Source organism: Meleagris gallopavo, chromosome Z (genome assembly GCF_905368555.1).
Source record: "Meleagris gallopavo chromosome Z, MGAL_WU_HG_1.1, whole genome shotgun sequence".
Taxonomy (NCBI): Eukaryota; Metazoa; Chordata; class Aves; order Galliformes; family Phasianidae; genus Meleagris; species Meleagris gallopavo.
Genome location: NC_139435.1, coordinates 66,390,173 through 66,403,488, shown reverse-complemented (window position 1 = coordinate 66,403,488; position 13,316 = coordinate 66,390,173). Strand labels below are relative to the sequence as shown.

At 42.7% G+C, this 13,316-nt stretch overlaps 1 protein-coding gene and 1 long non-coding RNA gene across 2 annotated transcripts in view; one reads left to right on the top strand and one right to left on the bottom strand.

Moving 5' to 3' along the window:
• The window catches only part of MUSK (muscle associated receptor tyrosine kinase), a 47,987-nt gene extending 36,956 nt beyond the window's left edge, over positions 1-11,031 (bottom strand). The window contains exons 1-5 of the mRNA XM_010726142.3: positions 10,842-11,031; positions 7,328-7,454; positions 4,248-4,399; positions 3,350-3,477; positions 2,706-2,847 (exon numbers count right to left, since the gene is read on the bottom strand). Coding sequence (XP_010724444.1) covers positions 2,706-2,847; positions 3,350-3,477; positions 4,248-4,399; positions 7,328-7,454; positions 10,842-10,920 — 628 coding nt within the window. The 5' untranslated portion in view covers positions 10,921-11,031. The remainder of the gene's footprint in view (positions 1-2,705; positions 2,848-3,349; positions 3,478-4,247; positions 4,400-7,327; positions 7,455-10,841) is intronic.
• LOC146542353 (uncharacterized) lies at positions 1,036-8,986 on the top strand. The gene is made up of 2 exons (XR_014880399.1): positions 1,036-1,255; positions 1,992-8,986. It is a non-coding gene; the product is annotated as an uncharacterized LOC146542353 (long non-coding RNA).
• Positions 11,032-13,316: the final 2,285 nt, after the last annotated feature.

The window sequence follows — 13,316 nt, the reverse complement described above, 5'->3', positions numbered from 1 at the left end:
ATATTTGCATTGCCCTTTGAATGGACGTCTGCTTCAGGATTAAATATTCATGCCCATACCTAGTAATTTTATTTTATTAAGCCACACTATGCTTGATGGTAACTTCAGCAAGTGGTAGCACCAAGTTTTAAGGAAAAACGTTGTGTTATTGCAGAGAAGCAGCAAACAGCATGTTTGCATGAATTTTCTGAACACAGAGTTCCAATTAATGCTTAGAGAGGGCAGTCTAAAGTGCAGTTTTCTTGCTTTAGATTATTATTGACTTAGATCTATCTTAACTTGTTAATACTGAGGGGATAGGAACACTAAAAATAACAATAACTTGAGTGAGCAGGCTATAGGAGAAGCACGAACATGCATGCATATACAGGTACATGCACACCTCTGTATGTATCTGTAAATATTCATGAGAGCTGATCTAAAATACTGGGAGGGGAAGTGATCTGTATACACAGCAAGCTGCAGTCAGGATTATTACCTTTGGATTTTGGGAGCCAAAAAAGTAAAACAAACATTCATCAGATTAGTTTGGGTGGCAGCCTGAAACGAAGTCTATTATACGGATGCCCTAGCAGAAAAACCAAGGCAAGCTTAGGGAACAGCATCACTTTGTTCACAGAACACATGAAGGGAACATGAAGGGATAGGTTGTGCAGGAGCACTAGCTCCCACTGATTAATTAAGAGCTAATCTTTCTGCTTTTAAAAAGAGCATACACAGACTCTCCTTTGCAAGCAGTGTATTTGTAGATAAATTTGCTATTCCCTGAATTAACATTCAGCCGTATAATTCTGGAGACAGAGACAAAAGAAGGTATCAGCCTTAACAGCTCGGATGTTGGTGCAGTTCCAGCCCATTTTTAGGTTCCCAAATGCTCTGGTAGGTCTGAGAAATAAGACCCCAGTGACTGAGGCTGTTTGCATGGACCAGGGCGGTCTCCAAGCACCTTACTGAGTGTCTGCCTCAGTCAATTCTTGGTGATCCTTGAGCTGCTCCATCAGCAGCAGGGACAAAGCAGAACCCAAACCTAGTGTCATGGTTTTATATTTTTTTTTTGTTTTGGTTTGGCTCTCAGTATTCCGCATCAATACATCATGTAGTATACTGGGAGTTAAAGTGTTAATGCTCCAATTCCAGGCACCTATCCCTATACGTTACAGAAGTCATGGGATCTGACCCTTCCGGGTGGGGCGGTCTCTTACTGCCTGGCAGTGGGTGCTGGAGGGTGCTTTCCTGGCCGTTCCAAGCTTTTCAGGTTTGAATCGGTATCGGGAACTCTCTCTCTCTCCTGTTTTATTTGATTTATTAGTCTCAATTTCAATCAGATTGTATTATATTGTGTTATCTTGCATTCCGATATCATAATTAGTAAAATAAGTTTTCCTCCATAGATTGTTGCCGCTGTTTTTTTTGTTTTCCTCCCTTCCTTCCCATTTTGTGGGCTGGGAAGGGGAGGGCAGGGGTCTACCGCCCCCCTGTCACGGGTGTAGATTGATCTCGTTAACTCCGTGACACCTAGACTCTATTCAGCCAGATGGTCACCTTGCCCCATCAGGAGCTGCACAGCTCTGAATCTGGATTAGAAATAGCTGCCTTCCTGTTTTAAAGCTATTTAAGGAATTTCTAACATCCTTCAGTCTGCACATGTAAATATTATTAAAAAAAAAAAAAAAAGGAAGAAAGAAAATGATTGCATTTTTTAAGAAAACGGCAATCCTACAGTAATTCGTAGCTGAATCTAATACATCTGACCTCCTCCCAGGAGACAGTCTATGGTTCTTTTAGAAACAGGATTGTACCCTGAATAACCTCTAATAGACTAAATGTAGCCTCGATAATCTTTTGAAAATTGGACAAACAGATGCCCTTCTCTATATTTTGCTGTACAGATTGTTCAGTTCTGAGAACAAAACAAATGTGAGCTCTTGTGCTGTGTCATCCATCCCTCTTCTGGCTTTGCAAAACCTTGCTTAACCTGGACTCTCCTTTAGGATCCAGGAACACTGAATGCTTCATTGCCTACATTTGATGCCCCTGCAGCCCACTGTTCTCAGCACTGGGAAGCCGACTATGATTTATACCAGAAAGCAAACACCTTCTGTAAATAAAAGAAGGACAGAACACATAAAGACCAGAAACTGAAAAATCAAATTGGTGTTGGGTTTAGTGGGCAGAAAATGTGCAAGTCCTCAAAGAGAACATCTCTGTTTTGCTGAAGAATCAACCAGCTCAGTCGGAAAATCAAAGGGAAAAGGGAAGGATGTAAACATAATGCTGCAAAATGATGTGCTGCAGCTGTCTCCAACCAGTCTCTTTAGAATGGGTTTCCAAAGCCATAAGCTTCCTACTTGTCCATCTCCACAAGTCAAACACAGTGTGCTAGTGGCACCTTCCAAACAAGCAACAAGCTGACTTCTTGAAACATGTCAGTCAGAAGGGAGAATCAGTTCCTACTCAGACCAATTTGCACCAGACCCATAGCAGCTGTGGACAATGACTCCTTCCCCATCAACAAGCACTGAAGCACTAGCGAGGTCAAAAATCCTGTTTCTCATCCTCGTTTCCCTTCCTTTCCCTTTCCCTGCCTATTTGGCCACCCCGGGATCTTTGTCAACACCAAACAGTACTTCAGGTAAACCCAACTTAGCTCTGTAGGCCCATAAGGTCAGCGGATAGAGCTGGACCCTGGCGCAAGGGCTACTCACCTTCCACGACCACTGTTGCAGGTTTTGAATAGGCACTGCCCAGGCTGTTTTTGGCTACACATCGATACTGTCCTGCATCTTCTCTCTGGACATTGTGGATCCTTAAATTCCCTGAATCAAGAACAGCAATGCGTGCATTCTCCTGCCAGAGAAAGGAGGGCCCAAAGTGAGAATTTTGCATACACCCTGCATACAAGCAGCAACAAATGTCCTCTTGCAAAGTTTGGGCTTACATGCATAAGACTGATTTCTGCTGCCCTGTAACTAAAGAATCTGGGCTCATATCTTCCTGTTCAGCACTGTCACAACAAACTAATTCATCTTTATTTCTGCAAATCAGTGAATTACAGCTTCAAAGGGCCCTCAATATTAGCCAAGTGGTTCCCTGGGTCCTATTTATGAAACACTGACAAGTGTATTTTGAAGCATTTAGCCATGCTTAGTAGTAATAAATCAAATGTAAAACTTCAACAAACAGAAATTATTGTGAATGTAAGCATCTATAAGATCAGCCAAGGTTTTTCTAAATGCTTTCTTCCTAGAAAGAACTTGGAAAAGCTGTAAGTGATATTAATATTTAGTCACAGTAACTTCAGCAAATAGCAATAGCTAATAGCAATAGTGAAATTTCATTCTCTATTCACCTTTACCACTGTTTCTCCTTTGATCCATGAAACAGAAGGTTTGGGATTCCCCATTGTAGTGCATGGAAGAACGGCCTTTAAACCTTCTATGATTTCCACATTTACAGGTGGTCGGGTTATTTTGGGTCCTAAAATTTGAAAAGGCAAAACTTGAACTGAAGGTAAGAGATAAAAGAACAGGACAAGTTCAGAGTCATCCAACAAAATCCCCTTGCATTGCTGTAGCTGAAAGATAGGTCCTTGGCAGGGTGTGAGCTACCTTGGAAAGTAAAACCCTTCCTTAGTGCAGCAATCAAAGTTGCAGTTTTTGGACACAAAAACAGCTACCTTGCATGCATCCTTTGTTTTCAGGAGTGGGGTTTGACAGCCATTTGAAGTAGGACCTGGGCTGAAGTCCAGATCTAGATAAGAGCATTTCCAATACTGAAGAATGTTTGCATTCCAGGTTTTGAATTTTTTTTTTTTTTTTGAATAAACAATGCCTTGTGTGAAAGCTCAGATCCGGAGTGAATTGGTTTTTAACTGATTCAGCCTTGTCTCTAGCTCAGCAAGAAGGGAATATAACTACAGTTAATGGCCCTAACTGAAAGATTTGTGACCATGTCAGAAATGCTAAAGAAATGCTTAAAGAAAAATTTTTAAAAATAAAAAAAAAAAATTAAATTATTCTAACTCTGTTAAAGGTAATGTGCAGCAAATTTGAACTCTTTTTGCCCAAAGACAAAACATAACTTAGTCTGCACTCGCTGGCAGGAAAGAGGATCTCCCTCTCACCATTTTGGGGGATCTAAGTTTCCTTCCATGATGTATCACTGAGCCAGCAGCAAAGCATCACCACGTGCTGGCTCCAACCTGAGGGCATCTGTGGGGCTGAGAGCTCCTCTGCTTTCCCACTTACGCATTTTGACTTGCAGAGCCCCGCAGCTCTGGGCAGCTGCACCAACCCCATTGTCTGCTGTGCAGCAGTACACCCCATCGTCACTGTCCTCCACACTCAGGATGGTCAGGAGCTGCCCGTTCCTCTGTATGCTGTACCGGGTGTCAAACAGCCTGTGGGGCAGAGTACAGATGGTGAGGAGACTATGTCCATATAGACTGGAGACTGCACCATAAAAGTCAGTTGGTTTTTACTTCTTATTTTCAACATCTGCAGACAAGGAAAGGGACTGAAAACATCATGATGGGCCTTAAGGTTCAGTTTGGGCCTCACTAAACCAAAGAACTATTAATCACTGAATTGATAGGGTTGGAAAAGACCACTGAGATCATCTAGTCCAACTACAGATCATCCAGACTATGCAGAGATGGCCACTGGCGTGGTGGCAATGCTACATCCAGCAGGTGCTGGCATCTGCCATTCTGTCCTTCCAGGACAGGCATGAGCACGAGTTGCCTTAATGCAGCTGGGTCCTGGTTTTGGGGGGGTGGGGAGGAGGTGCTGGAAAGAAACACAGGAGAAAAAAGAAACATTCAAAGACTGGAGGATGTGAGGTTAGCTATAGTTTAATGACAGCAGGATTTAACCTGGAGACATCAGATAAATCCTGAAAAAGCCATGAAGTCAGAGCAACAAAGGTATGGGATTTTGCAGAGGAGCCCATAGAGCAGAGACAACTTGTAAACAAGAGAACATTCTGTGTGCATGTACATGTTAGGGAGACAGGGAGGAGTACACACAGTGAGAAAGCAAGAGAACTGCTCTCTGATTTTCCTTGCAAAGCTAGAAAAATATGGTAAAATCTTGAAGGATGATTTGCATAACATTTCATAATGTTCCCCCTGGTTGACTTTCACACTACTATGCAATTCACTCCAAAAAGTGGTAGCAGAATGGATCTGGCCGGAGGACTGTCTCCCCATCTGCCACAAATCCTGAAGCCTGAATGGGCTGCTGAAATACGTACTGCAGCTACTGCACAGTCTGACTGCCATTCGTGGTATTACAAGTTCAGCTCAGTTCAGAACACACCACTCTACTTTCACAGGTTTTTGACACTAAAAGGAATACACAGAGGATCTTCCAGAAGATTAATGCTGACAGTAGCCTCCGTCCTGGCACTTTTCCCATTGAAGCCGCATGCTTACATACTGCTTTGTTTTGGAGGTTAGCTTAGCTGTTTGTTCATGGTACTTTGACCTTGGCAACAGAAGAAAATTTCGTAAACAAAATAACCAATATTTATTGCTTGCTTTAGTTAGCCCCTTTGAAGTCTGATACACACACACATAAATATACTTTTCTTCAGAAAAGAAGCCCATGATCTGATCCATTTCTATTGTGCAAATACTTTAACCCATGTTCTTGGAAAGTAACAGAGGTATTTTCAGCTTGCCTATTTCCCTGCCACTGGTTCCAGCTTCTGTATCCACTAGCACCAATTGTGAACACCAGCACAGATTTGGCAAAGTGATGCAGTTATTGCTACTGTTGCTTCAGAATGGAATTTCAGATAGGAGAAAATGTTAACAAAGCAGCTGAGCTCTGCAACCTCACAAATAGCTTCTAGGAACAACACTGTGGGGAAGGCATTATGTCTCAGAAACAGTGGATTGGCTTTTAGATTGGTGTGTTTATCTTCTGAAAGAGAAAACTGGGAGAAATCTGCCCTGTTTTTCTTATGATCTTATGACTAAAAAGACAAAAAAAGCGTGTCATCTCCCATGGTCCCACATGAATGACTTCCTCTGCCAGATTTGACTCTCAAGCATGGTGTCATGAATGGGAAAGGACTTAGGAGAAAGTTGACCTGATCTGGAAATAACATCCATGGAAAATCAGACCTCTACCCCACATCAAGGGCAGTAAGAGAGTTAGGAGAAGGGTTTTGATCAGGTTCTTCTGCAGGTGATAAATGTGATTTCTGAAGGCAAGCATGCTTAAATGTAGATATCTATTTTTTCTCATTCTAAAATTGATTTCCTAGCAGTAAGAAATCTTCCTGCTATTGATCTGTCTGGAGTCTTTTGAGCCAGCAGATCACAGGTGTCTTCAGTCTCCAATCCTAGCAGCAGAAACCATGCTGAAGAAGACTATCTGCCTAACATGGAGATTACTCATGGAGAACAGATCCCAACTGTGCTATATAGAGAACGTTCTGTAGCTTTCATTACAGTCACTAAGAGCAAACAAGAAACTGATGTGAAGACATCCAGTAGATATGATGTAATTTCAGATTTGAATGACTGAATAGAGGTTACTTTGCAAGAGCCTGTCTAGATCAGTGGGGTTATAATAAAGGTAATCACTTCCATAACTTGGTCTCAGTGTTGCATTTTCAGAGGCATCTTGATGCTTCATCTTTAACATATGACAGAGTGCAACACAAATAATTCATCTACCATCAGGTGTAGAAGTGAACAAGAATTGCTTGTTGCAACCCCCTCCTCGCAAGGTTTCTAAGCATAGTGCAGACATTCAGGCAGCAGATCTGGTGAAGTTCTGTTCAAATATACAACATCATACTCCTCTGTCAAGGAGTGAACTGAGGCACAGAGAGAGAATTGCATATTTGTAACTGGAGAGCAAATTCCTTGCATTACTCATAGCAGAAACCAGCCATCTCCAAGCTCAACATGTGAAGCTGTAAAGGATAGATTCTTCTAACAGAATGAAATTCAAAGAAAATTCAAGGCCACACACTACCATTATCAACAAAGATAGACTGAAAACAAGAAAATTACCAAGAATTGGCTTCACAGAATTATTTAAGAAGGCACATAGCACAGCAAGAAGTTGGACTCCCTGCCCTGAGTATTGATAGCAGATTTCTGTTTCTGTTGTGGCCGACTACATATCCAGGCAGCCCCCGGAGTGCTCCTACCAATCCTTAAGGAGCACAGATTCACCTATAATTACAGCCACACTCCTGCTCCTCACCACAGACCCTTTTGATGCTTCCAAATGTCACACCTTTGTTGTGACGGAAAGCCCTGGCAGTAGTGGAAAGAGGCCCCAAGCAGTCTAAGGAGGCTCCCTACCTGATGGGAATGCTGTTGCGTGTCCATGTGATCTCCGGCTCTGGGTATGACTCCACCACACACACGAATTTGGCAACATCCTCCACCAGCGCATCCACAGTTTCCAGAGGAGTGCTGATAAAGGGGGCTGCACAAAGAGAGAGAAAGCATGAAAATGTCCCAGTGCTCGCTGGAGAGGTGTGGCGAAGGAAGTCATGCCCCTGCAATTTGCCCTGTGAGTCTTTGCTATCACACACTCTCCCCTCTGCTCTCTCTACTGGGCACTAGTCAGATCAGTCTTTTGTACAAGACTAATTTTTACCAAAATGAGGCTCTTAAAGGCCCATCAGCTCTTCCAGACTTGTGGTGTGACTGATGCACATCCTCTCTTTTTCTCACCTATTCTAACCAAGTAGCACTAGAGTTAAAAGTGCAATACCTGTGTCTGACACTTTTATCGCAGACTTGTGATCACACATCATTTGAATGTATCTTTAGAAACATTTTCCTTCACTCTGGTGAAAGTCTCTAAGAAGTGTTTGAAGGGATATGCCTTGCGAATTCATTGCAGCCTTTGCACCCCAAGGCACATGAATGACTTTAATTGAATGGCTGAGTGGAACATAGATCCAATATTTGCTGGGCTGTATTTCACTGACAGCTGTGCTGAGATGAGCAAGCTTCATGCCATGTTCCTGAAACACTTCCTTGCAAATGTTCAGCAGATGCAACAATCTTCCTGTTCCTTACTTCCTGCAGCAGTATCTGGCAAACTGTTTTCTCATGGGAAAACCCCTTCCCATACTTTATCTGCTAACTCTTCTCAATACAAGAGATTTAGCCAAAAAACACCACCAAATTCTAACCTCCTCCTAAGAAACTAAACAGTACTCCAGCATAAAAGACTGATAATAAGCGAAAGCGTTTAGCCTAATGCTTTTTCTAATTTACATGAGGGTAAAAACTAGAATGTCATTAGAGTTCAGTTGGAATGAAAGTAAGGCAAGAAAGAATGGACTTCCACCACCAGTTTACAAAGATACCCTGACACTTTATAAATGTCGTTAGTACAAACTTGCCTCAGTATCATTTTTTGATTATATGACTTCCTATTGCATAGGAAGAAAAACTTAAAAATACAGTGAAGGTGGTGCTAAATATTATATTATTAAATGTTAATTAAAACACATCTGCATTGGATTTGTTCTTGAGATCACCACTTCAAAGTGTATCAGGTTTCCATTTATTGGGTCGCTCGAGGTCATACTGAATAGAAGTAATCATCCACATGGCATCCCCAGATGAATCGTATCTCAGTGAAACCAAGTGGAAAATTTTCAGAAAGCCTAAATTTCCCTGCAACTAGCAGCTGCCCTAGGAGAATAACTTCTACTGATTGTTATCCTGTCTCCCTCAAAGGAGATGCTGTTCTTTCGTGACTGAGTTTATGAGGTTTTGATGGAATTAAGACTCACTGAAATAGAGTTTTATTATCCAATTTTATATTGTACATTTTTACTGCTGTTGTCCACATGCCTTGATCTCTAGGATGATGCTTTTTTAACCCTTAGAAATGTAATGTTTGCAGTAAAAAAAATTCAAAGCGGCCAGTTTTGTAATTGCATTGTCACAATGAAAATGGCAATGTGATAAATAATAAAGATAGATTTGCTATGTGTACATGAGTGTTCTGTTCTTTCAGCCAAGTGAGCCTGTCAGTTTTATGTAATGAATAAATTCATTAGCATCAGATAAGTACTTTCACTGTTTTGCCTTAATTTTATGTATGACACAATTATTCTTAGTGATGTTGTCCATCTGGCATCTCCTGACAGCAAAGACACAACTCCTGCAATAGAATCCAACTCCCTCCTTATGGAGAATGTTGTCCAAGTTGGCCATACATCAACTATAGTTAGAGCAGAGAGGGAATTTTTTACACCTAACTTCCTAAACTCTACAGCCTCAGAGAACGACCGCGACAGCAGCACTGTGTCATTCTCTTGTTTGTTCTTTTTATTTCCCATACTAAAATCAAAAGCATGGCCAGCAGGGAGGGTGAAAGCAGCACTCCTTTCACTGAGGTCAGAGAAAAGGGGACACAAGCCTAGAAGTCATATGGCCTATCTTCAGGATGTAGGAAGCAGTGGAGCACATCGCCATTTTCTCAGTGTGTGGTATGAGTGCCCCAAAATGGTTGAGATGATGCCTCCTTACAAAGGCCATCCAAAAAGTCTAGGTATCAGCATCATTCTAACCTTTCTCAGGAAAGCAGTCAAAACTTATGATGCCTTAATTAGCAGATTTCAATGCAGAAAAATAAAACATTACGGTATGTACTTATCAGTATAAAGAAATGGCATTATGTGCATGCAGTGGGGCTCTCTGACATTTTTAGTTAACCCTATGGGATTAGGTAACACTGAAAATCAATTAAGCAGCACATCTGCAAAGCCACTCTGGTACCATTTTTCTGGATGTCAGCTGTAGTTTCCCAAGATAGCAAAATGATCCAATGGCAGTCACGGGGCCCATGGGAAGGCCAAACCCCATGCTGTACCCACCCACCAGAAGCTACTGGGCCATTTGAGTATGGGTAATGCAGCTACCCACCATGTTTTAAGAGCAGATGCCTATCTCCTCACTGCACTGTGCCACCGGGCTAGGAGGAAATCACATTCTGTATTGATTCTCTTGCCCACCTGATCCCATCCTATGATCACTTTGAAACAGAGTGAGGTTCATCAGCTTACACTACTGCCGTCATAATAAGCTGACATTTTGACTTCAAAAAAATTTCATAAAAAGCAGGTATTCTTTCCCCATTTTGAGGCCAAACTGATTTCCATTTGTAATGGATGAGAACAGAAATGTTGGCCTATCTGCTAACCTCTGGACTCCTTCTTGAGGTTTATCTTGCTTTTTTTTTTTTTTTTCCCCTCTGAAGCTGAATAGCCCTGAATGCCTCCTGATTACCACTGTGGAATAAGTCCACAAATTTACTGGATGGTAAATCCTGAACACAAGTGTTTATGTTGGCACCTAAGGGACTTTAATGAGCAGATAATTTTTCAGTTAATGCATTGGCTGAAAGTATGCATATATGCAAGAGAGGAGGTCAAGGCAGTAACTCTCTGCTTCACGTAGCAGACATGTTGGACATTTGTAGCCACGTACACATGCTATGCAGATCTCAGAGGGCTGTCTTTTAGCCATGTATCCCCACAGATGCAACAGTGCTGGCCCTGTGCTCGGCAGCAAGTTCTGTGACAGGACATGTCCATCCCACCCAGGCTGACCTAAAAGCCTTCCTCTTCCCATTGCAACCAGATTCACTGCTACCTATCCTCCTAGACACAAGCTATTCTCACCACCCCTCACAACAGCAACCAAGCAACTACTCAACGGACAGGCCCCAAAACAGTAGACTTTCACACATTTTTGGTAACACCAGTCATGCTATCCTCCCCACTGTTGCTAGAAATGCCTTCCCCTTCGCAAAAACCCCAGTTGGAGCAGAGCCCTTCCAGCAAACCTTTCTGAAGCATCTCGGCCAGGCTGAGGGCAGCAAGGGTGAGGACGTGCCCCAGGGGCACCACCAGCAGATCTCTCATCTCTGGTCCGGAGAGTGTCTGGCACCATTGGGCCAGGCCAGCACGACCCCGGTCCCACTGCTGCACGTCGAGCTGCCCTGCTAATGACGGAGCAGGCTCTGCAGCTCTAAGTATAATCAGGAATTCCACATCCCAGCAGCAGTGATGGACGCGGCCAGCTGGTGCGTATCCACTTCGGGCAGTGTGGAAACGTGGGGCTTGTGAAACAAGAGAAAGCAAATCCCTCCTGAATTCCTTCTAAGCAAACAGTGGGGAGGACAATGGGTGAGTGCGTCGCAGGGCCATACCCGATCCCATAGCTGGGAAAGCAGCAAAACTTTTCGCTCTGTGCTGTGTAAAAGCAGTGGAGGAGAAAGTGCTTTCCACAGAGCTTTCCTTCAGCTTTGTTCTGCTCTTTTTCATTTTTTCCTCCCCTGCCTCTCACATGTTCTGCCTCTGTCTTATTATAAGACAGTGATTCGCTGCAATATACCACCTGTTCCCTGCTGGTGGCATTACTTTTGTTAACAGATATCTTTGCTGCAGCAGGAGGCTGTCACTGGTGAGCTGAAAGAGCTCTGTCAGGGTTGTCATTGGCGTTTGGAAACTGCTGCAGCACAAAGAAGGCAGAGTCTTGTCCTGAAACAGACAGAAATGAGTAGGCATGTTCACAGCAGGAGGGAAGAAGGAGTGCTTCACTTCATCAGCAGCAGCTGGCCCAGGGGATTTGGGCACAGATGAAATATACACATTGGGTGCTAGCATTGCTAATCCCTCAGAAATACTTTAGAATCCAACTGGTTCCTGCTTAAAGCAACAGACTGACAGAGCTTTCTTCAGAGCTCTTGAGGAGTCCTGGGCTTGAGGGCATCTCCTCACTGGGTCTGCTGCCTCCTGTCCCACTAGCCTGCATCATATGATCTTTCGCAAAAATGTCAAGTCCTTTTTGGTTCATACTTTTCCTTTGTAAATATTTATATGAACAGCTTTTGCAATCAGTCTTCCCCGTGTGGGGGCAACATCTCTGTGAGGAGAAGGGGAAACAATGAATACTTAGCTCGGGAGAATTGGATTGGTGGTGATGCCCTGGGAACATGACTCCAGCTACTTTTCATCATGTTATCAGCAAAGCGGAGTGAGCTTGGCTCTGCAAAGCACTAAAAGGCCCCATTTGAGGAAAGGGAATGTGCTGTCATAACATATCACAATACAAGGTACTTGGAGATCTCTGGAATTTCCTTTATTTGCTGAGCTTCTCCATCTCAGCCACCTATTAACAGTCATTTCTGCAAAGAATGTGCACATCCAAGTGGTGGTCTCTCTGAGCAGCCAGTAGAGCAAGGCTGGAACATGACTGTGTGACAATCTTACAGGTTCAGCACAACATGATAATGGCAATGTGAGTTTGGCCTGATGGAGAGTAAAGACCCCCAGACAAGCATTCTCTGTGCATGGATAAAAGCAGAAACACTTAATGAACATATGTTAAAGGTCTTCCAGGAATTCTGGAGCTAGCAACAACAAAGCAAAACAACAAGGCAGCAACAAAACAACAAAAGTCCTACCAGGGAACAGAGAAATCCTGACTTATGGCTGAACTTACAAATATTTATTTTGCTTTGTTTAAGTCCAATCGCATCCAATTAATCCATTCCATAGAAATGCAACTTGGTCCTTCAGAGTAAAATTCTCTCCAAGGATCAAATTGACCAAACACTTCTACATCACTGGATTCTTGTCTGGGCCATGTCACGACAGCCTTTCTCTTTTATTGACTGATTAGAGCATTTAGATACGATATTGGCTGCAGTGGCAGTTAATTATAAATAGTACTATGGCATTTTCAGGATGATCAGATTGCTGGTAACCTCTCGATTCCTCTGCATTCTAAGATTTTATAAAGGACTGTAGTAAGCTAAGCTGCTCTAAACTGGAAAAAAAAAAAATGCAAATTTACACTGTAAACATGAACAGAGACATGTGCAAGGTAGCGTTACTTTGTTCTTAAGCTGTGCATGTGCAATGGCTGATGGGCAACACATACTGCAAGCTGCTGATCATCTTTGTCCATCATGGTAAGAAGCCTCATCTTTCCACAAAGGGGAAATGAGTCTGACATGGGACTGTATAGAGTGAAATCAGAAGAATGAGAACAATGGGAACACCATTCCTTTGATTCCTATCTGTTTTCAGGCTTAGCTTCCCAAAGTAAATGTTCCTTAACTTTTTACATCTAACAGTTATCTGTGTGAAATTTTGCTGTCATTTTTTTCCCAATAAAACTGAGATTCATAGAGTCATACAGTCATTCAGATTGGAAAAGACCTCTAAGATCATCAAGTTCAACCACAAACCCCCACCATGCCAACTAACCACGTTCCTCAGTGCCACATCTACATGTTTCTCCAACATCTCCA